Source organism: Oryzias latipes, chromosome 21 (genome assembly GCF_002234675.1).
Source record: "Oryzias latipes chromosome 21, ASM223467v1".
Classification (NCBI taxonomy): domain Eukaryota; kingdom Metazoa; phylum Chordata; class Actinopteri; order Beloniformes; family Adrianichthyidae; genus Oryzias; species Oryzias latipes.
The window spans coordinates 11819795-11847178 of NC_019879.2; the positions used below are offsets into that span (position 1 = coordinate 11819795).

Here is a 27384-nt window from a genome sequence, read left to right on the forward strand (position 1 = left end):
TTGCTCGGTGCAACAAATTCAGAATCTTTGCAGATAACCTCACCTGGAGAGGAAGTTCTCCAGAGATCTGGGCTTGTCCTCCTTTTTACAAACCACTCCATCTTTCTTCTGCTGTTCCATTTCACTGATGCGGGAGGAGAAGGTATCAATGTAGTCAAAAATAGCCTTCATTGCGATTGGGACCACGTAGGATTGCTGGTAAAATAAAAATAAAAAATAAAAACAGCCATAAAAATTATATCACTTTGTCTTAACACTCTCTAAAATGAAGGTTTTAAATGTGTGAAAACCAAAGAGGAACAACATCAAACGCAGACTTTGTCAACCCCTTTCCTTCTGGTTTTTCTGACATTTCTGCTCTACTTGCAGAAACGTGCATTAGGTGTATTACGTTCAAAAGAAGCTGCAACGACAGCGGTGGTTGGTCAAGAAGCAAGATAGTGGCTCTCAAGGACAGAGGTTTAAAGTCTTTTTCATTTAGTTACTGAGTCAGCATGTCTGTGGAAAAATCTAATGAAGACAGTCCAAGATTTTCAGAACTTTCGAAATTAAAAACATGATGAGGAAATAGAGCAATTAAGTCTGAAACGTGTTTAGAAATGTGGCGGGGTCTTAGCCAAAAATTCTCTGCATCATTTCTCAGAAGCTGAAATCCATATGTTTGCCAGTCACAAGCCTTACATTGTCACTGGTTTTTTGGGTCGTGCTAACTTTAAAAATGTCTGTTTTTAACTGCAATCTCATCTTTTTTTTTTTTCTTAAACACACAACCCACACTCCAGACTCTGCAGAAGACGATCACTGGCCACTACAATGAATCTAACCCAGGGGTCTTCTGCAACCTGAGGCCCCCGAAGCCATACGTGACTCTTTTATCCTCCATTGTGGCTCTTTGGCTTTGAAGACAAAATCCAAACAATTTGAATTAATAATGGATTGTAGTTCATTTGTTTAGGTTAATTAAGTTTTGTAATTGATGTTTTAAGGTTTAAAATGTCATAACTGAGCAAAAACACATGTTCTGATCAACTGCTGCACAACAGTGTCTAGTTGCTGTTCAGAAGCAAAGTTCTCAAAGTATAGAACTAAATTTACTTGTATATATAAAGAAAAACATGGATTCCACACCAACGTCAACGTTTATATTGGATAGTAAAACCAAAGTTATGATAGAAAATGTCATGTTTGACTTTCTTGCATTTTCAGTTCAAGTAAATCTGCTACTGCAGGAGGACCTTCATTTACACAGCACAACTTTTCCTTTGAAAGAAACTTGTATGTGCTTGTAAGTTTCAATTATTATATGTAGAGAAATTTACCACTGTTATAATTCAATTATTGTAAACATTTAAAAGTTTAATTTTGTAAAAGAATAGCTAAATGGCCTCAAAAACATAACATGTAGTTTTCTGGGCGGTTTTGGTCTGTAAGGAACTGGAACAAGTGGATTTTTTAGTGTTAAAGGTTACAGATCCCAGCTGTAACCCAAAGCAGCCAGCTGATTGACCTCTGCACATAGTCCTGCAGAGAAAATAAAATGTAGACCCAGTTAAAAGACAATAATCATAAAGCATAGAATATTATTGAGCCAAAATTAAACGAAAATAAAATAAATATATTTATCTTTATTACAGTTGCTTACTTTTTCTGCCTTTTTGTATTTTAACAAAGGTTCCCATTTTTTTGTGTTCTATTTTTTATCATTTAGACTTAAGCCAGAACTTCTGTAACTTAGCCAGTTACAGAAAGTTGTCCCCTTGACAGAGTCGGCTTCTGGTGGACGGCTTTTATATTTAAAAGTAGTTGTTGTTCTTCTCTCTATAGCCCCTTTATTTCATACAAAGTTCACCAACATTGGTATCGACCACTTCTATAGTAAATGCTCAAATTTAGAATAAAGTGAATAAATGTCACTTTATTCAAAAGATTCAGACCTAAAACAAATGGAAATAAAAAGAGGTGTTATGACTCTGTAAGTGAAAGATCTGGACTGCATGGAGGTCATCTCCGCCTCTGGACCTTTGTGGGACAAAGCCATGCTGTTTTAACAGCTGGTGTGTGTGGTTTGACATTGTTCTGCTAAAAGTCTTGTGTTGGGAGCACATGTTTCTCTCACAACAAAGAATGTCAAGTTGGACTTGTCTGACCACAAAATCTGCTTTATAAAGGTCTATTTTAAACAAATCCTGACCTAATGGAGCTTTTGGACAATCTTCAAGCATGTCTTTTGTTTAGCATGGAAGTTTTTCAAAGCCTTTGCAGTGTGAAATGTAGAAATATTGTTTTAAATTACTGCAAGATATTGCACAACATGGGAATTTTAGTCTAAATGACTGTGGAAGTTTGTGCAATGCAAAAGGATAAATACTGATTTGTGGAATCTGTAAACAGATGTGAAATGACAGGATTGTTTCTCAAGACTGACATGTTCATGGCAGCTGGCCCCTTTCCTGGTGGTAAGTCTCCTAACCAACTTCTCCGTCATTTTCCAGAGAAACTGCAATGACTAAAGAGCTCAGACTGAACAGGCTTAGTTTAGAATAGTTGATGTAAAGCCCAGTTTTCAAAATTGGAGATGGAACTGGCATGGATTTATTTGTTGTCTATGCTTAGACCAAATGTGTCACTGGAAATGAAGAAAAACAAAGCTATAACGATGATTCCTTTTATCTGTGACCTTTTTATGAACTCATTTTGTGTCAAACATGTTTACCCCTTGGCTTTTAATGAAAATATGCAACAAACCAATTATGCTCCATAAATCACATTAATTTAGCATCTACTCAAAAGCAAAAACATAACTGAAAAAAAGTTATAATATAAAGATAAATTATAATTAAAATGAAATTAAAATTAGTGTCAAGAAAGTGTCAATGAGGTTAAAAAATCATTTTTAGTTTGAGGGTCTCATTTAGAAAGACTTTTTGTGGTTTAGATTTTTATTTATCTATGAAAGTAAAACATATGTACATTTGTTAGGACTTTACTTAGAAATATTTTTTGTCATAAAAACCTAAACATAAAAACTGAATTTCTAGACCTCTGTAGCTGAACAAAAGTTTAAAATCTTAATCGAAGTTTCCTTTCCTGAATAACAAAAATTCTGTTGCTGCATTAACTCAAGGACCACATTACCCAGGAAAAAATTCTCTTCTGTTTGCAGCAAAACAGATGCACTATGTGATGTTGTCATTGCAAGTGTGTTCTTCCTTTATGTACTTCCTGTCTGCACACACAACTTTACACAAAGTTGTGTAAAGTCCTGTGTGAATTTGAGGTTTTTCCATTGGAATCACTTTCGGCGTTGCTGGAGCCGACCCGGCTACTGTTGGGCAAAGGCAGGGAGCACCATGAACAGGTCAGCTGTCTGTCGCGGGGCCACACACTCACAGTCACACTCAGGGGAATTTTAGAGTCACCAATTAACCTTTGAAGCATGTTTTTGTGCTGTGGGAAAAGCTGGAGTGCCCAGAGGAAACCCAGACATGCACCAGGATAACATGCAAACTGCTCACAGAAAGGACCCGGCTGGGATTTGAACAACGAACTTGTCGCTGTGGGGCAAAAGTGTTAACCACTGTTCCACCATGCAGCAACTTGGGATTTTAACTAAATAGAGAAAATACTAAGGGAATAGGCTACTGGTGTTTGATAAATTATGAATTTTTGGAGAAGAGTCATCCATGAAACTCATGGCTATCAGGAAAATGGAAACAATCTCCTGCTGCCAGAGAGCAAACTGATTAGAGCAGACAAGGGAGCGCTCAGTCATACGTTAGATTTTAAAAAAAACCCACAAAGAACCAAACAGTCATTTTATCGGGGACACATACCTGAACTCTCATATCAGTATCAGTGAGAACCATGTAGAATTCATCATATGTCATTCCATACTCTTTCCTTAGCTCTGTTATTAGGTCCTGGTTTACCAGATCCTCCTGACGGAGACCTTTCATCGGCTTGTCGTTTTCTGAAATGCAGATAGACAGATGGTTAAATACAACTGTCACTCACATTTGAAATGACATTTATAAACCTAAAGCTGTTAAATGTACAGAAATTCTTTGAATTTTCTTTCATAACGTCAAAACTAGTATTGAGATTCAAGAACATTTCTGGATGCTCTTCTTTATGCCTCTAGAACCATAAGCTATTGTTATTCTACGAAGCCCCAAAGTTTTTTTTAAAATTACGTTCTTCACTGCAGAGCCTTTTTTCACTGCTCTGTCTTGTCTATATGTATAACATTTACAGAGTTACTGTTGTTTTTCTTTTTTTATTACAGCAGTTCCAGTGATTTATGTTTGTCTCTGTCATGTCCTCTTTGACCCCAGCCAGTCCCAGCTGCATATGTTCACACTTAGTGAGTCTGGCTCTTTTTAGAGGAAGCTGTTCCTCTTTATCTTCATCCCCCCCATAATGTTTTGTCAATATAGTGGACTACTCTTCAATGACAATGGCATCGGGGGGCACATAGATCATTATTAAAATACAATTATTACAACATAGTGCTACCAGTATGATTTGGACTAAATCAGGAGTGTCAAACGCATTTTGGTTTGGGGACCACATTCAACCCGTCTGCTCTTAAGTGGGCCGGCTGGTAACATAAAAGCAAAATAACAGTTTTGTGTTTGTTTTGTTTTTTTTCTCAGTTGGAAAAAATGCCTCAATCAACATATAGCCTAATCATTTATATTAAACATTCATTCACAGAGGCCAGTGGATCTCAAATAAAATGCATTACACTTAAAAAATGTTTATTCAATTTTGTACAGACTGAATATTTTACATCTGAAACTGAAGCAATCCCGATAGTAAACTCAAGAGGAGGCAATGCAAAAAAATGAAACACGCTGCCTAAAGTGTAAATGTGCAAATCAATGAAAAATGAAACTAATTTAAACTTGCAAACATTTGTGAACATAATAAGAATTTGGAGTTAACCTCCCTTTCTCTCCTGAAACTTCACCTAGCCATCAATATCAGGATTCAGATCCTGTGCAGAAACATATTTACTGTCATTCAAGTTTACAAAACACAATGAAATGTCCAAGAATCTTTTATTGGTTTGTTGCCTGAATTTTGTGGAAACACCTGCCTTCTTCCTGACCTTTGATGGGGCGCCATCAGTGACCAGACTGACATCACATGACCGTCTGGTCACATTGTCCAGCACAGTAACTAGAGAGCTGACTATGTCATCAACTGTTGTTGTGTCCATCATTGGAACCAACTCAAGAAACTCCGCTGTGACAGGTCTCTTCAGCACCTCTAACAAATGTGAACAGTTGTATAAATCTGTGATGTCGGTGCTTTCATCACTAGCGACCTAAAATTGAATGCATGACTGGATTCCTTCATTTAGCTGCCCAAGTCTCCTAAGAGATGTTGGATCTGCAATCCCTGACAGACTTCTGTTATCAAAGGTCCACTGCTTTTTGGATAACAGGACTTCTGCAGCCTTCAGCATTTTTCCATAAGATCACCATCTGAAAATTATGTTGATGTTTGCACCAACTTGTTTGCAATAAGGTGTCTGTCACTGCTCCATCACTGACGTCACGGCGGCAGTAAAAGCAGACAGTGGTTTTTTTCAGTCCAGCTAATAGTTGGTAAATCTTCTCTTTTCTTAACTGCCCCTTCAAATGGTGAAACTTTTCTTTATGGTGAGTCTCTTAGCCCTTGTGCTATCCTAGGCACTTTAACATTGGGAGTTGGGTCATCTAGACCCACTAGACAGTGCGCTGAACCTTTTTTCTTCAATGATTTGTGATCTTCACTGGTGTCCATGGATAACATGAAATCTTTCCACCTTTATCCACCTTTGTCATGGTAGGGAGAACACGTCAGTGTAAGGGTGGGGTCATCTAAGATAGCACAAGGGTTAATGGTGCTGAATGTTATATTCTTTTAGCACTGCGACCTGTTGATGACATACCAAGCACGCAGGTTTTGCATTCAGGTACGTGACTAAATAATATTGTCTGTTTTTCGTGGAAAGCTCAGCACTCTACTTCAACCTTTTCTTCTTTTTGACAACATTTTGGTCATTAGGGTTTCACTACTGATCATTCTCATAGCAACGTAAGAGCGGTGAGGCTCGCGGGGAACCAAACTCCATCTTACACAGACGCAGAGCTGTTAGGTTTCGCTTTTGGCACGCGCTGATTCACCTGTATTGCTTTTCCTTTTTGCTCTCCCTAGTGCATGTTGCACATTTTCGTTATTTCTTAAAAAAAAGTTTTCAATTTCTGCCATAAGCCCGGTCTCCTGCAATTCTGGGTCCCACGCCACCACATCTGAAACCAGACACTATAATACACTGAGGATGACTGTCTCAAGTGAAGACAGCTGTGAATAATTACCAAATAAAAGCAGGTGAGGGTTTGACAGAAGGAACCAAGTAAACATCATAGATCCAACAAACCAAAGGGGTACAGTTCGATCCACAAGGAGTTCCAAGAGAGCAATCCAAATGTAATCCAGGTCCTAAAAACATGTTCCACTCTGAAACCTGGTCAAAATGTTAAGAACTTGACACTGGATAACGGGTGGGCCAAGCAGAATACCTGAAAGGAAACATACCTGAAAGGAACATGGTAGACTGTTGTGTCTAAATTCCATCAACATTCACTACTTAATGTACTTTAAATGTGTTCGCCATTTTGTCAGGGAGTCCGAATCTAGAATTCCAAAATTCAGTGCACTAGAAATTTCCCAGAAGTCTCTGCGAAAACCCAATGTGCATTGATGCTAACCAGATTGTCAAGGATAGACCACAATGCATTGCGTTTGAACGATTTGTCATTTGAAAAAAAAAAAAAAATCATAGTACATTTATTTTTTATAAATCATCCACGAACAAATCATCATAAATAAATCATCATCAGAACAAAGTGGAATCTCAACCCTTGTGCTATCCTATGGGGTCCAGATGACCCCACCCTTACGTGACGTGTTCTCCTATGACAAAGGTGGATAAAGGTGAAGAGGATTTCATGTTATCCATGGACACCAGTGAAGATCACAAATCTTAGAAGAAAAAAGGTTCAGAGCACTGTCTTGTGGGGTTTAGATGACCCAACTCCCAACGTTAAAGTGCCTTGGATAGCACAAGGGATAAATAGTCTTTGTAAAATGTTCATATTTATTAGGTTTTTACTTTGGAAAATGGGTCACGACATACTTATTTGGAGTTTAATAAAAAGGTGGAGAACATGAGTCTGAGTTGCATTGAAATCCTGGGCACAAGATTTATCTGCATTATATATATATGAAGTTGTAGGAAGTTTTGAAGGAATTTAGACATAGCCTGTGATTGAAAAGCATATGGTGTCCTACACAGGTGAAAGACTTTTTCACAATCAATGAACAGGAAGTCAGAAGGGACAAAGTGGTGTGAGGAGCCAGAATCCTAAAGTGGATCATGTTTTGAGAAGCAGAAGAGTTTCCTTTTTCATGTAAATTAGGCACAAACCCCATGAAGCAACTCTTTGAACATCTGTGGTTGAGCGGTTTCTGAGACTTTCAACATAAAAGTGCAGAACTTTGCCATTAAGTGCACCAGACCAAAAGCCTTTAATTATCATGTGGGGAAGGAAGGGTGGATTAACACACGTAGCACAACAGACATTTGGTGGTTTGCTCACAAACACTGAGCAAAAATTGACACACTCGGAAAAAAAATCTGTTCCACTTGATGTTGACCAACTATGAAGTCACAGTGACCTGCAGAGAGGAGGGGAAACACCAAAAGAACCAGTTGTGTGTACACTGGACATGTTCACAACCTCATGCCATGTTTCCATCACCTCATAGAACTCACTAGCCTCAACGTTGACCATGACTCATACTTGTTGAGCCCCAACCCTTAGAATAGCATTAACCTAACTGTAATACAAGGTTTTACAGATGGATTTATGTTGCCAAACCATGATATATTCAGACAGAAACACACATCCTAAACCCACAGAGAATCAGGACTAGGAACTCAACTTTTGCATAAACTATTATGTTCATGTTGAATGAAAAGCACAAAGTGGGTTTGCTCATCATTAGAGACCCACTCTGATGAAAATTGTGTTTTTAACATGTTCTTGTGGCATTTTTCTGATGGTGGACATGTGTAAACAACCTAAATGTCTTAAAAAGCCATATTTCATGTCTATCTGAAGCATCTGTTTCCTCTACATGGGCGTGCCTGTTGGTGCTGAGCTGAGTAGCCCCGCCCTTAATCCCCCCTTTCTCGAAATACGTACAGCTAGTTCAGCACTTTATTCTTGGTCACATGGACCCAGATAAGGGGTTAAGTTTAGGATTTCAGTTTATGGTTCGGGTTAAACCACCAAATAGTTCCTGAATGCGGTTGTTTCTGTTCGTGAACTTGTCCACGCTGGACGAGCAGAATGGGAAGCTCGTGCAATGCGCTCTCGGGCCGTTGCGACATCACAATGGCTCATTAATTCAAACTGAGCGTCTTTGCAACAGTTTGATTGACAGCGATTTAAAAGGAGAAATACTCAGAAATGCTAAAATAAAATGATTTTTATTATATTTCATTACATAGGAAAAATACCACAAGTACATGTCAAAAACTCAAAAAAAATATGATTTTTGTCGGAGGGAGGTCTTAATGCTTTGTCTGTCGAAGTAAGTAAGAGCTTTGAATGAAGCTGACAATCTCATTTAAAAAAATGATCAATCAGTCCATGCTGAGAAACAAAAGCACTTACCTATCTGATAATGGTCGATCTTCATGGTGGAGTTGCTCATTGTGCCAAAGATGGTGATGATCGAGAGTTTTCTGATGGCCATCTCACACACCGACTCCAGATACTCGTCTCTTTGCTGGACATATATGTTGTTCTCTTCAGAAGGGGATGTGATCAGCTGCATGAGGAAGGCGTGGAGGTCAGAGGGTCAAGTATAGGACAAAACATGCAGAACAGATATGACTTGCTGCAGTCAGATATTAGGACCTTTTTGACTGAGTGGCCTTTTCATAACAGAGACGTGATAAGAATCGGCACGAGTTGCAAAACAGAGACACATAGTCTGTCAGCACTCAACTGTGCAGTCTGTCCATTGGCAGGAGGAAGGAGGGGAATACATTTTAGGCAGATGTTACAGAGCTGATAGTAAATAACTGTCTCCTACTAGTGTACAGGGGTGCTTCTCAGTCTTTACCCAATAAATAACTTTAACAAAAAAAGTCCCAAACTTACAGACCACTGTTTGGCCCATTTAGTTGTTTAACTTATTGCAAACCATTAAAATACAGAAATACATTTTGCTAGAACAAAGCAAACGTTTTTTATTTGTTTCGATCAATCTAAAAATGTTATATTTTTCAACTGCAAAAAACACCTGCAAAACCTTTTTTCTTACGTCTTATTGCGATAAAAGTGTTTGAAAAAGTCAACGGAACAGTTCAGATGTAAGTGAGGCTTTTTCTACAGAGGACATCACAAGCTGGACAGGAAGCTGCTGAAAAGACAGAAAAATCACATTTCTGCATCTTCATGTTGAAATCATCAAGACAGAAACACCACCACCAATTTACATGCTTTCAATGAGATGGAAATAAATAACTGTTTAATTCCTGTTGACGTTTAAGATCAAATATAAGCCAATAACTTGAAAAAATGAGTAGTGAGTATAGAGGCTTACAACGTACCAGATATGTTAATAATGTACACTTCATTTCTATTAGAAGTGTAGGGTATAATAAATGAATAGGTTTAATAATTTTGTACATGAAAAAATGAATCCTTTAGTTAACAGGGTTCAATTTTTGTGAAGGACATACAGAAAGGATGATTAAAAAATTAAATTCAGAAGTAAATGAAACAGCACAACAAAATATGCTGCTCTGACATCCAGTCTCTGGTTTAAAAAATATGAATCAAGGAATAGTTTTGTGTGTAACAAATAAGATTATTGTGTAGCTGGTTTAAATTAGTATTTAATATTATATTTTATATATGCTAATAGATAGATAGATAGATGACTTTATTAATCCCACAATGGGGAAATTTCATTTATCTGTGGCAGCAACACGACATTCAGAAATAATCTATATAATATAACATCAATAAAGGACATCACAAATTACATTTATATTAGATTAGTAAAAATATTACTAAAATAGGTACATGTATGCATTTATCCTGCACTGGTGGCTTTTCTTTTCTTTTCTTTGCCAACACTTTGAATGCACTCTTCTTCCTCCTTCAAGATTCAGTTTGATGAAAGCATTTCTGAGCAATTCTTTATCCAAATTGTTGTGAATCAAGAGCAGATGAAGAATGCCGTTTGAAAAAGAGCTCATTTGTGGCGTAGAAAATACAATGGGCGAGCCACAAGCTCTCTTCCCGGCTCCCAGGTCTCAACAACACGGAGTGGGGGTGGGGGTTGCCCCTCGTTCGGAGACCCGTCTACAACTCAAAAGTGAGTTTTCTAATGAACTACTGCTGCTCTGCTATGTCATAGAAAACAGTTTGTTTTTTTGGCTAAAAACAGCTTAATCATGATTGAAAAAAAAAAAAGAAATGCTTTGAAAATAGATCAAAAGATGATCAGAGTGGGTCTTTAATAACTGGACTGCTAATATGTCCTTCTAGAAACTTTCCCCCAAATGTGAAGATAACGTCATGCTTACCAGAAGTCGCCTTCTGTTACCAAAGTAGTCCAGGAAGGAGTCCAGGAGAGAACCCTTTGGAGGAAGCGTTGGTCTCTTTGTGGGCTTTGGGTAGTCCTCTCTGTTTGGGTGTTTTGCCAACTTCTTTCCATTTTTCTTTCCTCCAATTTTTCCCTCCTTCCCAGCTTTGCCTCCTGTTTTCTCAGATTTCTTGGCAGCCTTGTTTTTCTTCTTCTTCTTTTCATGTTTATCGTGCCTGCCCTTGGCCTTTTTGGTTGGAGGTGCATCAGTGAGGGTTTCTGTCTCCTCCGGGTAACTGAATGTTGGCTTGCTGGGCTCTAGCTTGTCCTCATACTTTTTAATCAGGATCTGTAACCAAAGAATGATGGTGTTTTGCCAATAGCCTTACTTGCTAAAGACCGTGTCACACAGCAACTACGTACATTTTGCACGTATTGCACCAATGAAAATTGGTCATATGTGAATAAACGTGGAAAAGTGAGAAAAGTTGTTGGCTTTACGTGAAATTTTCAAAGATGTATCACAAATGAACCACATTAAAACCACGGAAGTATGGATAGACCATGCTAAGAAGATGCAAATTAACGTAGAACATGAACCATTCGTGATTATTGCGCTGTTTAAATGCAATTTATGAGTGATTGGTGCGTCAATTGTGTAATTATAATGTGATATGGGCGCTGTATATTAAAGTTATACATCGGTGGTACATGCATGAAATGTCTGTTAAACATACGTGGAACGGACATGGAAATCCAGAAATTTGCAAATGCATCTTGCAAAAATCACGCATAATTGTGTAAGACTTACGTAATAATTGTGTAATATACATAATTCTTAACAGACCAAGAGGTTTGAACTCCTCAAAACTGAATTTACGTAAAGACCTGTGGACGGAAACCCTCGACGGACATCTGCGCACATTAACAAATGACAAACGCAAGAAACACATACTAATTACGTATATCAGGGATGTATCATGAAAGACCAAAATTTCCTATGTGGACAATGCACAAAAAATGTATGTAGAGGCTGTGTGACACAGCCTTTAGGAGAAAAAACATTTGCTTGAAAGACTTCAAATTTTGCGAAACTCTTACACCTGTACCCTTCACATTTGTCTAATCAAGGTGATCTCAAGGCCTAACCAGATACATCCCACAACAACAAGAACTAAAGATTATTAGTAGACACTTAATTTAAGTTTTAAAAAATTGTGTGTCATATCTTGGTCTAAAGTTGACACTTTTTGAATCACGTCATGCAGTTTTGCTTTAGCAAATGTTCATACAATCAACCCTGAAAAACATCCAAATATTCAACAGCTACCATTTTCCTCTGACTTTCAACAGTAATTTCCCTTCACTGTTTGTTTCAGAAAAATCGTTGATGAATAAATAAATGCAAGTGTGAAACAAAATGTCTTATAAATTAACATAACAGGAGGGCGTGGCTTTTTCCCTTAAAACTGCAGCCATGGTAATCTAAAAATATTTATAATATATTTATATTTATATTGTCACAGTATAAACTACTTTCTGTGCATAGCAGACATTCATATCTCCAAATTATTCCTAGCAAATAAGATTTACACTAAATCAACTGATCACCACAGAGTTTTATGGACCAGGTATCATGTCAGGTTCAAGATCTCTAAATAAACTAGAAATCCACTGAAATGTGTCCAGTATAGTGTGTCACCTTCTCTCCTGTGTTCTTCTTCGATGGTTTAATCTTAAAGGGTTTGTGTGTCTCCGAAACTGGCTTCTGGTTGTGTGGATCCTTTCTGTCCTTGTCAATGCTGTTGTCTCCAGATGGAGTGGTCTTAGCCAAATATCCGTCTCGAGGATTGTAGTAGTGTGGGTTTGCTGAGGTTCTTGGGACTGGGGGCCACACTGCTGTGGTTTGTGGCCTGGTGGGTCTTTGAGTGACTGTGGTAGTGGGTTTTTTTGTGGTTGTGGTTCTTCTAGTAGTGGTGGCTTTGGTGGTTGTTGTTGCTCTGGTTGTAGTTGTGGGTTTGGTTGTAGTTGTGGCCTTGGTTGTGGTTGTGGCCTTGGTGGTGGTTGTGGCCTTGGTGGTGGTTGTGGCCTTGGTTGTAGTTGTGGCCTTGGTTGTAGTTGTGGCCTTGGTTGTAGTAGTTGTCGATTGAGTTATGGTTGTAGGTGTGCTGGTGGCAGTTGTGGATGAACTTTCTGGGGGTCAGATCATACAGTATGATTATCCTCTAAATCACGAGACATTCAAACTATAAAATTCTTTCTTTTCTGTTTGTATTGATGCTACAGAATCAAATTGATCAAACTACAAACCTTCATTCTTCTACTTGACAATAAAATGCAGTGTTTGGCACTGATCATTTAGCATTTCAGCGTATTGCATACACTTGTAAAAGGTTGAACCAAGGATTGACAAAATTCCTTCCAATACTGTACTAAATAAATAGAAAAATCACAACCTTTTTATTAAATAACAATAAACAAATGAATAATACCGCATTGAGTTTTATCCAGAAAAATGACCCACCAAAAATGTCTACTAAATATTGGTAACCTTCCTATAAGAGCAGGAGCATCAGCATCTTTAGTATTTATTTATTGGGAGAAAAAAAAGCAAAGACCCAAAAATCCACAGAGGTTCTGAAGTCTATACTATGTACAGATTAACATTTTAAGTTGCCCATTATTGCAGCAGAACAAATCAAATTTAGGCATGATCCTATCTATACACATAATAAAACTAACAAAAAACTGCCAATGTTTAGTTCAACCAAGAAGTAAAGCTTGAGAATCCGTTTTCTGAGGGTAACAATAAAACAGGTTTTTAAAGATTTACTTCAGAGCAGGAACAGTCTATGATTGTGTGTTTTTGATGTCTTCATACAATTCTTTGACTTTAAGGTGGATATTGTTGATTTTTCTTTCTTAGGTTGCATTCACACGAAGATGCGAGGTTGTCTTCTGGAAATATTGATAACATTTACACCTTCATTTTGTTGCTCTGACATTCTGCGCTCTAAGAAGAAAACCAAACCTCTTAGAGAAATCATGCCGTGCTTTCTTTGTCTATGATAAAAAAAATAGAGGACAACAAAGAACTCTGGTGAGTTCCTTTGATCCACTAAATGTCATTTAATAAACAGAATCCACCTCCTCACTAAAGTATGTGACAGTTTTTTTTAAGGTTTCTTAATAGTACCACAGAATTTGGTGAGTGTTTGGTATTCTTGCATTAGGATGCCATTTGACTGTTTTCCCAGTTTTAAATGAACCCAAAGCTAACCTTAAAGGTGAGCCTCACCTGTCAGTGCTCGCTCCTCCACCTGACCCTCCACACCTGCTGCCTTACACTTCTGGAGGAAACCTTTCTGGCGAAGCTTCTCAATTTTCCTCATGGGTGACTGATCAATGACCTCATACATGGCTTCCAGTCTCACAGGGTAGGGGTACTTCTCCTCCACCTGCAGGGTTTTCTTCAGAAGCACCATCCCAAACTTCCCTGCGGGTCAATTTACCACAAGCTGTTAATGTGGATGGAAACACGTCTGCCTCCATCCATGTCTGAGGTTTGCCTCATATACTCACCCTTCTCTAGTTTGAGGAAGCTCATGAGTCTGGGGATGAGCACCGTGTCCAGAGGCTCCTCAAATATTTTCCCCAGAGGGCTGATTCTTCTCACCTTTCCTCCCATCTCTCCCTCTTGATGAAACATCACGATCTGGTGCACGTGTCTCTCTGCAAGATCGCAGTAGACATCTGACTTGAGAAGAGACATCATCAATCTGTAGTAACCGTCTGATTCATGAGGCGCAGAGATGACGAGGACTCTGTTCTTCCCCGCGAAGCTGGCGAGCAGATTAGGTGAACCGGAGCCGCTGGGCATCCGTCCGCCGCGCGCTCTGGACCCCTGAGCGCCTTCATCTTGGAGCATGTCCGACTGGCGAGGCAAGCCCGATCTCCTGGCGACAGAGCCCCCGCCTCTGCCCTGAAAAGCCCCCTTCTTAATCGCAGGCAAAGCCCCCTCATCAGCCTGAACATTCACCTCCCTGCTGGAGCCGTGGATAGAGAGGGCAGATCCAAACCCAGGGCGCAAACGCCCCACGACGCGCTCCGTGTTCGCTGCGCCCGGTTGGACACGTCCCATCCGAGCGTGTCGGTGCGGCTTTAGGGCGGCCTGTCTGTCTGCTTGGGTCCAAGTTAGCAGACAAATCAGGGCTGAAATAAGAACAAACTCCCGCATTTTGGAAAGAGACCAAACAGAGCAAGACAACCTTTTTGCTGCAGATCCGGCAGCGAGGCTTCAGTAGTCGGGCCGCGTCTTCACAAAATATGGTTTCAATTAATTACAGATGAGGACATCCTGTGCGCAGAGTCGCCTCATAATAATCTACTGATGCCGTTTAGTAAACCAAACATCCAAATTGAAAAGGATTGCTTCGATCAGACATAAATCCCGAGGAGAAGAAGTTCTTTGCGCGTAAGGAGTCACATCCAGCTTTATTCCACGAAGCTTCCTTTCCTGGACGCATCGGGACTTTTTTTTTTAAACAAACAGAAAAGTTTTTAAAAAGTCATACCGCCAGCAGCCGCTGGTTGTTTGCATTCGTTTGCTTTAATCCTCAGATATTTTCTCTTCCAAAGGAGCGTTGACGCGCCTGCTGGAACCTTCGCTGGGAGTGCACAGGAAACGCGGCGTCGTCTCCTCGCGGGTTACCCTGGCAAATGTGAGTTTTGGAGGATTTCCCAGAAAAGTCCACCCAAACCTCAGCCTCCGCACTCCTGTTGGCGACGCCTCGCTCGTCAGGCCTGAGTCTGGACCGCCATCCGGCCAGTCCACTGCAACACTGAAAATGATCAATTTCTGTCCTTCCTTCCCTCCACATCTCCAATAAAAGCAGTGGCGTTTTAAAGTTAAATGATAGCCGGGGCAAACCCCCTACATATACCCCCCCCCCCCCCCCCCATGTTTAGATAGGGGTGATTTAATTGAACCATGCTATTATTTTCATTTGTCTTCTGCAGGAAAAGAAATCCATAAAGAAATGTAACTTCAGAAACATAAAAAAATATATGTTATTAGTGTGTATTCAGGTACCCGCACAGTCCAGCCAGCAAGGCCAATTGGGCCCCATACGGTTTAAAAGTGGGCCTCAACAGGGTTTGTCCCCAGTTTCCACCTCCGCTGTCCACCCGGGCGGCATTTAATCTTAGGTTGCTGGATAGAGTGACCTCAGCCGCTGCTGTGTGAATATTGTAGCGTATTGCTTGTTATATTAGCCTGCAACAAAAGAAGCCTGTTTCTGCCTCAGAAATTACAAAAAAAAAAAAAAAATGACAACCATAAGAAGAAAAAAAGTATACCATATACAAGTAAGAAAAGTGTTACCGCAGCCTTTAAGCAGACATCTGGGGTGGATTGAGGGATTACAGATCAATTTTAAACTTGGCTTCACAAAAAACGAAATACTTTTCTTGTAGTTTCATGTGGGATTTGACTCAGTGATGAATCAGTGACATTGAAGTTTTTACTTGAACGGATTTTAAACACAGGGAAACTTGGAGAATGGAGTGTGGACCTCCAAAATTCTCACTCCTGATTGGTTGCCATAGAAACAATGAGTCAGACCAATTACTACTAAGTGACAATGTCTAGTTTCCACATGGTGGTCTTCATATGGTGAAAAAATTAGTTTCATTTCATTCAACTTGAAAGTAAGTCATTTTCTATGGGCGACTTCACACTCACTTAGTCCAGTTCTCATATTCAGTCAACGACACTAACGCATTTTTTCCTGATATTTTCTACCTGGAAAAGAAACCTTGGTGTTTTAATGACTTGGAACAAACATAGGGTCAAATAACTCCACTATTTAAGATCACCTCTTGGATACCCTTATTTTTTACATACAGTACCAGGCTCATATAAAAGCAGGGAATATTTTGTTCAATTGAGCCTGGAAAAGAAAAAATAAGCTTTGTATGTGCATATAATGACTTTCATGTGACCAAGTGTTTGTCCCACATGTCTGACATCTGTGTAGACCAGATGTCAAAGCATCCTCTTCACAGATGATGTGACTGAAAAATCACAACTGTAGCTGTTCTTTAAGGAAAAAGCCATTTCCAAACATTTAAAAGCAACCCCCCCCCCCAAAAAAAAAAAAAAAACACCAGAACATCTGTTCTGTTGTAAAATAAATGAAGACAGTTAGTAAGAGAACACCTAGCAGATGGACAAAGACTGACTATTCTGTTGAAGAACAGAAGAAAGCAATCAGTTTTTCCAGTGGTAAGAAACAGACAAAAACTACGGTACAGATGTCTGTTATAAAACATAATTTTTAATAGCTGAAACAGCAAGAGGAGATAAAGGCAGACACATGGAAAAATCCCTGGAACCTCTTTTATAGAACAAAAAACAGCCCATAATTATAGCATTGAGAAAACAGACAAGCGTGATCATCCCCTGAAACATTACACAAGAAAACGGGATTACAGGTTTTTTGGAAAAAAATATCATTTTAAAACATGCTGCAAATGCTGCCCCTTATGGAGTTGACCCCCCCCCCCCCCCCATCTAAAGTTTTTGAGGAATACAATGAAAATTATGGCATTACATCACGTATTCCAGACTGCACTTTTTTAAAGACAGGATGGATGTCTTCTTTACCATCCTCTGACACTGACACCTAAACGCTGCATTCATGTTTGGAGCATCAATCTTACAAGATCTGAGTAATGGCCAGACACAGCACAAGGCAGACTGCTACAGGTGCTATAGGTGAGACAGATGAATATGCACAAAGTAATTAATAGACGATTAATCGAAGTGGACTCGTTTTAGGTTTGAACATCAGGCCAAGACAAGAACAGGAAGTGGAGACAAAATGAAGACTTGTTACATCACAAATGTCTTATCAAACCTCAAAAACTAAAACAACAATCACCAAAAATATTATTTTAGAATATAAACAATAAACCTGATGTCACATTTTAGAGACAGTCTCTCTAAAAAAAAAAGCTTAAAACTGTGTTTGTGATTTGTTATTCATTCAAATCATTGTGAATCAGGAGCAGACAAAAAATGCTGTTGGAAAAAAGGGATGTAGACACTAAAACAGCAAGGCACAAGCTTCCTGCTCTTCTCCATTCTGATGCATCCACTTGTAAATGACGAGATCCATGTACGTCTTCATTTTCCTGACCTGAGCTGAAATTTGTCTCAAAACTGTACGACTGAATAGCTCCAATATTGCTCGCTGTTTTTTTGCACCGCTGATGTCAGGTTGGGTGTGTGAGGTGCTGTAAGCTATCAGGCGAGAGAGTAAAGAGATCGATGATGTGCTAGTTATGATGTTATTGCCTCAAACGCTTCATTTTTAAACATATTTGGTACATGTAAGGTAAGCCTGTAAACATGTAAGACTTTTCTCTGATCACATCTGAAAAAATAACATATTCTGTTTTCCCTTTTTTTGTATTTTTGAAAATGTCTATTTGATGTTTACACGGTCTTTAAAACTCCTTGTCTTTTTACATAACCTGTTGGAAAACAAACACTGGACCAAAAAAGTTGTGCAATGCTCAGGATTGGCTTGAATACATGTATTTACTGTATTTACTAAGCACACAACCTGTACTGGACTCAGTGAATTATTCTGAGCAGATCTGGTGGAAGTCCACAGAAGTAAGACAAACAAACAAACAAACAGGATGCAGTAAAAAGTAGAGAAGGTGAGAGCTTCAGCAAGTGGAATGGTGGTTACAGTATCAAACCAAGAAGCTAACACCATTAAAAGGAACATGAAAAGCTTAGCAGGTAGCATGTTTCATCACTCAGTTTAAAAAAAACAACCAAATAAAATAAAGCCACGAGCGGCTTTGTGTGGGCCACAGACCTCACCTGCCCTCACCGCTCACTCTTTGGCGCCTTTTTTCCCACCCTCACTTGTTGAGTGGCTGCTCCAGGTCATTGACTCCACCCTCTGGCTGCCTGGTCAGAGCTGCATGTAACAAATTGATGAAAAAATACTTTATTTTAAAATGACAGTTGTTCTGTTGGGTTTATCTCCAATGCAGCCATTTTAGGTTTTGGTTGCGTGGGAGTTTTACGTCTTGCTGACGCTGCTGTGCTGCATCACCTGTCATTCTGCTCACCTGGCAGGTGTGGCCATTGATCTTGATCAGCACCTGCCAGGTATTTAAGTCAGAGGAGGCCTCAACCATGGAGGCATGCAGAGACAGCAGAGCAGGAGGCTGAGGAGCAGTTGGGGTTTGAGTTGGAGCTGTGCTGGTTGGCCGTCTTATCCTGCTGGGTTTTGTTATTTTAGGTTGGGGTTGGAACTTAGTAGTCTTTATTTGCAGGCTTGCTTTGATTCCTTTCTCCAGTTAGACTTTGTAAGGCAACCTTAGCTGGGACCTTCTGACTCCGACGGTCAATGTGGCTGGGTCAACTTTCTCCCTGACTTATTTTATGTTTGGCCAAGGTTCAATCCCTTCGTTTTGTCTTTTGTTGGAACCAGCACAGTAATTTCATTTTTGTTCTTGTTTTACAGGACAGCAGATTTTTCTTTTTCCAATAATCTGTGTTCCTTGTCTTTATGATCATCTCCCCTAAGCTGGCAGGTTTGCCTGTTGGGGCCGTAACAAGGAGTAACAAACAGGTCTGTATCATTTTTATAAAACTGCTTTAAGTAAACTTTAGGATTTCCTGGGCAGCAACAGTGCTTTTTGTTAACCACGCCTGTAGCTGCCATTGCAGTTACATACTGATATCTTTTGGAGCAGGAACCTTCTTAATGTGTGCTTCATTAAAAAAAATAAGTTATGTAATTGAGTTTCTTGAACAGTAAAAATATGAAGGTACAAACAAAAAATAATTTTCAAGGGCATGAACACATCCAAACTATTACAATAACATTTCCTAAACAGTGTCTGATGTGTTTCTGTGCTTCCCCAGTTCAGAATCCAAAAAGCAAATGCTAATAAAAGACACGGCAGCTCCCAAAATGCACCTAACCAATAGGAAGCCAGAAAAGTGGCATGGCCAAGGAATGACGGGCGCATACATGCATGAAATCTAATAAATGACCTAAGTTCAGCCAAATGGCTCCAATGCCCGTACAGTAGTTCATGTTATCATTTTGTTCAGACTGGGTTTCTTGAACATGACAATGAGCTCACTGGACTCAAATGACCTCCAGTCAACAGATCTTAACCCCAAAAAAAACCTTTGGGATGTGGTGGAACGGGAGATTTGTGTGGATGTGCAGCAGACAAAACTGCAGCAACTGTGGACCAAAGTCTCTGAGGAATGTTTCCAGAACCTTGGGGAATCTAGGCCACCAAGGATCAAGGCAGGTCTGAAGGCAAAAGGGGGTCCAATCCAGTACTAGCAAGGTATACAGTACAGACCAAAAGTTTGGACACCCTCCCTTTCATTTGAATGAGAAGTTGTGTCCAAACTTTTGGTCTGTACTGTACCTAATACAATGACCGGTGAATGTAGTTACATTATTTTTGTCACTTTTCTGTGTGATTTTTTTTTTTTTTTTTTTTTTTTTTTTAAGATCTTGTAACTTGGTGTTTAATATGAAAAATGGCTTAGAAAAATTTCAGCAATGTTTTTGTATTTTCAAGCATTGTTTATGTATAGATTGAACGAATGCTGATTCTTGGAGCCAAAAAATCCTTTCTATCTGCTTTCCCTTGATCCTGTTGGCAAAAATGATGGGTCAAGGACAAGAAGGCAGGCAAGATTTAAAAGGATCCTTGAGTCTCTGTTAGATATCAGTGAGATTTTACAAAAAAACATTTGAAAACAAACGCGTCACATTTTCTTTTCCTAAAAATAAGCATCGTCCTAAGGATAAAAAAAAAATTTAAACTCTACTTTTAAAAAGTGTATTTGCTATGTTTGCACAGCATTAGGAACATTTTAGCAATGAAAAATGCAACAAAGTATTTCTAATCATGCTTTAATGACTTGTATTCTTGCTCTTTTTCTCCTTTATCCTTTGCTTCGACCTTTTTGGAAAAGATGATTTAAATTCCCACTCTGATCATCTTTTGATTTATTTTCATATAGTTTCCAGTGCTCATTTAATTAGGATTATGCCATTTTTAGCCAAAAGGAAAAAAAAAAGGAAAATTTGTAGGACAATTTCTGCAGAGCTGCAGGAGTTCATTAGAAAATCTCCTGAGTGGTGGGTGGACCTGTTGATGAGGAACCTCTGTTCACGTGCTCTCCTGCTAGCTTACATCCCCTCTCACCTCAAACCTAATTTTACTAGTACAACAAAATACGAGCAATATTGGAGATATCCAGCCGTACAGTTTTGATCCAGATTCCAGGTCAGACGAGGAAAACAGACGTACATGGATCTATTTGTCTGCAAGTGGATGCATCAGAATGGAGTGGAACAAGGAGTTTGTGGCTTTCCAATTGTAGGTACGTCACATCCACAGGCTTTTTTTAAACTGCATTATTTTTTGTCTGCTTGATGCACAACATTTTAAATAAAGAAATACTCAGAAATGCAATTTTAAGCTTAAATTTCTTAACAAATGTCTTAGACCAGAAACATTCCACAAGGACATGTAAAAAAACACCAAAATCTTCTTTTTTTTTTAAATGGGTCTAAAGAAAAGCACAAATCCTTAATTCCAACTGATGTTCGAATCAGTTTGTGTTTTGCTTGAGCAGAAGATTGCAGAATTGTTCCTTTTCTGTCCACTGTTTTCTTTACTTTTTGTTTTTTTTTTTAATTGTGACAGCCTTGCAAATGACTATCTTCATCTTAACAAAAAAAGGGAATTGGGAGACATCATTATCTTATTATTATTGTCACATGTTGTCAGATCTCCATGCAGAAAGATGACTATAGAAACTCTTTAGTGATCAGAAAAACGCAATTAAAGTACTTTTCACAAAATCAAAAACGCTGCACAGCAGTTGCGCTGACAGCCAAACTTGGCATGTTAAAGGAAAACAAAGTACAGAGTGTGGGCAACTGTGCTGTTTGAATAGCACATTCCACAGTCTAGCTTTAGAATGACATTCCCTTCATGGTCAGCTTCTGCTACAAATAACTCCAAAGTCACTTGAGCTAATCATCTAGAACCACATATTCTGATAACCCTACTGTAAACTATGCAATCATACATTAAAATATCACATTTTTTTATAGCAGTGCAGCCTGTAACTGCTCAGCAGATGACACAAACGCCTAATATCTGTTGTGCAGATGAAGAAACCCACAATATTATTCATTTTTGAATTATTTCTTATCTCTTACCTCAAATTTGATTCGGAGAAATAAAGGACATTCTCTTTGCATTAAATGCAATTTTTTTCTTTTCTTTTTTTTTTTATTAAAGTAGTTTTTTAGTTTGAAGTCCATGCTGTTTCTACCTAATTTTACTCATAATATTGTTAAATAGGAAGTGTCTGAGATATTTTTTGGAACCCAATTATTTTGCAAGAGGCACATTTTTCCTTTAAACTCTCTCCTTTTTTATTGTCTTTTCAACAAACACAAACATAGCTCTGGGCTGTATGGTGGCGCAGTGGTTAGCGCTCTTGCCTCACAGCAAGAAGTTCAAGTTCTGCCTAGGGGACATGAAATGGAACACCAATGGGGGACCTTTCTGTGTGGAGTTTGCATGTTCATCTTGTGCATGCCTGGGTTTTGTCCAGGGACTCCAGCTTCTTCCCACCATCCAGAAACATGCTTCATAGGTTAATTGGTTACTCTAAATCAGGGGTGTCAAACTCATTTTCACCGAGGGCCACATCAGCATATAGTGGTTGTGTCATGACTAGCAAGGCGAGACAAACCCAGGCGCTGGAACCCGAAAGGAAAACACAGGTGAGTAAGATGGTATTTGAGTTTTATTGTTGGCGTGGCTGGAGGTTTTGTCGTGGCAAGGACTCTTGGCATGACTGGAGGTCTTGGCGTGGCTTAGAGTTCCCAGGATTTTCAGTGAGGTTAATGCTGCTCTTTGAGATGTCTGACTCAGGTGAACACTCGTGGTTTTGAATTCCTGTAGGCGAGGCGAAAAACAAAGTTAGCGAGGAGCAGTCATGGATCTCCTTTTGTAGGGCTGGTGGTTGATGAGGTGAGTGGTCACAGCTGGTTCGAGTCAGGGAGCAGAGCAGATAGGAGAGGGGGAGGAGAGACTGCCAGAGGCACCATGACAGGTTGTCCTCAAAGGGTCAGATATAACTTACACATCTAACAACATGTAATGAAAAATAAACATAACTACTCCTTAATGTTAAATAACTCATTTATTATAACTTTTTAAAGTGACACTTACAGTTGCATAAAAAACATATGTTTGCTTGTTACTCTAGCATAAATCATTTTAAATTTCATTCTCTCTGGTTAGGTTATATGGACAGTGTCTAAGTCCAAATGTATGGGTGCCCAATCCAATATTTCAAGTCCAAATCCCCCTAGATATGAATAAAAAAACACAATTTTTTTTATTTTTATTTTAAGAAATTAAAAACTTTTATGCTCACGTGGGCCACATTAAATGACATGGTGGGCCACATTTGGCCCCCAGGCCTTGAGTTTGACACGTGCTCTAAATTGTTCCTAGGTGGGAATGTGAGAGTGCATGGATGTGTGATTTTAGCTTTAGCAGCCCCGTGAGCCCAAAAGGGACAGAAAGGGTTTACAGTAGAAGATGAATGAACAAACACTGATGCACAGTTACAATTATTCTTGCAGCAGTGCAATCCAAAACAAAATTCCTTTCCACAGGGTTTTAAAAGATGCCAGTTTGGAGGAAAAAGAGAAAAATAAAAGAATCATATATAAAACCCCTATAATGTTAGTGAATAATTAAACTGTTCAGTATGGAGTCTGTATTGAAACTGGTGAAGTTTTCTTATTTTTAAAGGGTCTATACCATGAAATCAACTTGTTGAGCTTTCAAATGTATTCCATTGTTAATACACAATGAAAACAGCTGTAGATGACTATCAATTTGAACCTGATGTGATAGACATGAAGAAAACTAAACAGCTGAAAACAAGAACCAAGAAAATCTAACTGAAAACCAAACCAAAGTGTATAATTCTGACAGTATTCCTCCCCGAAATGGCAGATTCCAGATGCTTCATCACTATTCAAAAATTAGGAGGAGGGGACATAGAGGAGGGTCAAGACAAAAACAAAACCAACTCTTATCAGGGAGCAAGGGAAGGACCAGCAACCATCCAATAAAAAAAAATGAAAAAGCAACAGGACACATAAAGAGGAGGGCCCCTAACATCCTCAGGGCCAGAGAACACACGAGAACAAGAGATGTAGCAATATATAGCTGAAAACCAAACTGAAGTTCACAATCTTCACATTATCCCTCCCAAAATGGCTAATGCCTCATCGCATTTCAACTATTGGGAGGAAAAGACCTGGAGGAGGGTCAAAACAAAAGCAAAACCAGAAAACAGTTCCGGTCCAGTCTGGAGTGATCAGTATGATAGCAGCAGAGCATGGAGGGGAGTACTGGGAACTCTCGTCAGGGAACAAGATTAACCCTTGTGCTATCTTAGATGACCCCAGCCTCATGTAATCCATGGACACCAGTGAGGTTCACAAATCATTGAAGAAAAAGGTTCAGTGCACTGTCTGGTGGGTCTAGATGACCCAACCCCCAATGTTAAAGTGCTTAGGATAGCACAAGGGTTAAGGGGAGGATCAGCAACCATCCTCAGCAACAGGACACATGAAGAGGAGTGGCCCCGGCAAACCTCGTCAGGGCTGGGGAATATAAAGAGATGTGAACCAAGCAATATATAGATGAAAACTAAACTGAAGGTCACAATCCTCACACATTTTTTATTGGCTGGAAGGTTGACCCACAGGCATTTTGGCTTATTGTTGGGTTTGGTGAAACAAATGTGCCCAAATGCTTCAGGCCTCGGTTTTACCAGTGTCTTATAGAAGAGTTGAGAAAGAAAGGTGTTATGATCAATTGATATTTTGTCAATATCTGCTTGATGAATACTTCACATGTTTGATTTTTTTTATCTGTTTAGGTAACACTTTATATCAAGATTCCTTAACAAGCTTTGTTAACACATTAACAAGCATTATAATAGAATTTTTAGGGTGTTTTTAGGGCATTTATTAGTACAATAAGTCTACTAAGGTTTATTAAATTACTTAGTTTACACATTTGCAAGCATTGTTATTGGGCTGTTTTTAAGATGCTACTGATACATTTATTGGGTTCATAGATGCTTAACAAATGTGTCAGTGTTAATGAGCTTAATAAGATTTATTGACAACCTTTGTTAACTAATTAAGAAGTATTATTATTGTTTGGGGTTTTAGTAAGACATTTATTAGCGTTATAGATATCTCACGCAAACCTAAGTGTTAACAAGCTTAATTAGTCTTTTTAACTAACTTAACAAATTAATAGGCTTTATAAGTGCGTAAGATGCTATTAAGATGTTAAGTAGCATTATAGATATCTTGCAAATACCTGAAAGTGTTAATAAGATTCATTAACATCTAAAGTCAGACCAATGTCTTCAAAGTCCATATTACCAAACTGCTTATAAGCTTAACAAACGTATTAATTAACTTTGTTATTACAGTCTATTAAATTTTTTGTAGCACCTCATCTAAAGTGTGGAATGCTTTTACCATAAACAACCACAAAGCATAAAGCTTGTAAAAAGAACTTTATAACATTAAAACAGACTAAACATGCTAAAATCTTTCTGTTAAAGAAATATAATAATTTAGTTCAGACAAAAAAAAAACATAGGGACCATCGTTGGATGACTCTAGCATCGTAGCTAATAAGGATAATGTATTAGCAAACTGTCCTGAGTGAAACATTCATTGCAAATCCCATCACCAGGAGACAGTTCTCTGGATTTAATGCCAACTGCATTCAACCACTGTTGCCTTGCTTCCAAGTCCACTGGAAAGTTGCACAAGCCAGTAATTTTTGAAGACCGAAGGCAATAAACCTACAGGAGCCATGCTAAAGCCAACACGCTAACGACCGACCGGTATGATGCTAATGAATATCTTAAAAGCATCTTACACATTGATAAAGCTTAATAATTTTTTAAGTTAGTTAATAAAACTTATTAAGCTTATTAACAGATATCTATAATGCTAATAAATGTCTTACTAGAACCCCAATCAATAATAATACTTCTTAATTTGTCAACAAAGGTTGTTAATAAATCTTATTAAGCTCATTAACACTGACACATTTTTTAGGCATCTATAATGCCAATAAATGTATCATTAGTATCTTTAGAACATCCTAATAATCATGCTTGTAAATGTGTTAACTAAGTAATTTAATAAACCTTAGTAGACTTATTGTACTAATAAATGTCTTACTAACACCCTAAAAATTCTATTATAATGCTTTTTAATGCGTTAAAAAAGCTTGTTAAGGAGTCTTAATATAAAGTGTTACCAATGTGTATCCTCAAGAGCCAGCAAGGAACTGCTTGGCTCCATCTGTATGTCGTCATGTTACACAGAAGCAGCAGAACTGAACGTTCTTCATTGGGCAAGACTCGTGAGATCACGAGTTTAGTGTCTTCAACACTGATACAACAATCCCAATCTGGAGCAATGACGCAGACGGTTTGTGGTGTGCTGATGTTGATATTTCAGCAGTTAAACTTCTGCACATGCATTTAGTGAGCACGACTCACTTCAGTCCAGACTTTCTTGCACACAACATTAATGTCCTTTCAAACTTACTTTTTCATTCGAAAAAGTATAAGCTATACATAATTACTAGAATGTGCAAAATGGAAGTTAAAGTCTTTCATATGATACACTTTGAGTTTGAATGTTCTGGGCTTAGAATTACCTCAAAAAGAATTACAAAATTACTTCAAACAGGAATAATTCTCAGTCCACTGTCAAAGGAAATCATTTAACCTTTGTGCTATCTTAGCTAACCCCACCCTTACATTTACGTGTTCTCCCTACCATGACAAAGGTGGATAAAGGTGGAAATATTTCATGTAATCCATGGACACCAGTGAAGATCACAAATCATTGAAGAAAAAAGGTTCAGAGCACTGTCTAGTGGGTCTAGATGACCCAACTCCCAATGTTAAAGTGCCTAGGATAGCACAAGGGTTCCATGTAGCCAAGAATACAGCCTGGTTTCAACCAGTCCATTCCAAATATCTTGGAAAATTGTTAAAACGTCAAGGGATAATGCAAAGAATTGTATGGTAGAAGAGTAAAACATTACAGCTGTGGAGCGGTACTTTAAAGTAAAGTATTGTGGTAAAAAAAGTCATAAAAATTGTAGCAATCCAACATCTGAGAACTTTGTTCGGTATGTAATTTACTCCTCAAAGTCACATGCCAGCTGCACAGCTGGTTTGGTGAATGAAAGGCACAAGAGCAGATTGTGTGAAGAGAAAGATCGAAAACAGGCAGAGGCTTTCTGATTTTTTTAGAGATATAGAATGGGTGGTTTTAACTTTCTAGTTTTTGATCCTCAATAAAAGAAGAATTGGTTGTTTCCCATCAAAACCTCACAACTCCGAATTCTTATCCATTAGACTACGTTCACACCAGACATATGACACGTGTTCAAGAACACGCTAAACTCAGATTCTTGACCGTGCATTTAGCCCAAGGTGTTCACACTGCACAAGCTTGGAGGGGCTTCTTCTTTTCTCTGTTTCTACTATTAACTGGTGCAAGT

At 38.7% G+C, this 27384-nt stretch overlaps 1 protein-coding gene across 2 annotated transcripts in view; it reads right to left on the reverse strand.

Annotated features, from left to right (window-relative positions):
* The window catches only part of ccdc80 (coiled-coil domain containing 80), a 29500-nt gene extending 13987 nt beyond the window's left edge, over positions 1 to 15513 (reverse strand). The window contains exons 1-8 of one of the 2 annotated variants that reach the window (XM_023950565.1): positions 15237 to 15509; positions 14245 to 14394; positions 13961 to 14158; positions 12365 to 12855; positions 10664 to 11011; positions 8736 to 8892; positions 3834 to 3970; positions 44 to 195 (exon numbers count right to left, since the gene is read on the reverse strand). In XM_023950565.1, the coding sequence (XP_023806333.1) occupies positions 44 to 195; positions 3834 to 3970; positions 8736 to 8892; positions 10664 to 11011; positions 12365 to 12855; positions 13961 to 14158; positions 14245 to 14371 (1610 nt within the window). In that variant the 5' untranslated portion in view covers positions 14372 to 14394; positions 15237 to 15509. Of the gene's footprint in view, positions 1 to 43; positions 196 to 3833; positions 3971 to 8735; positions 8893 to 10663; positions 11012 to 12364; positions 12856 to 13960; positions 14159 to 14244 lie in introns of both variants that reach the window. The other variant, XM_023950564.1, reaches the window with a different exon arrangement.
* Positions 15514 to 27384: the final 11871 nt, after the last annotated feature.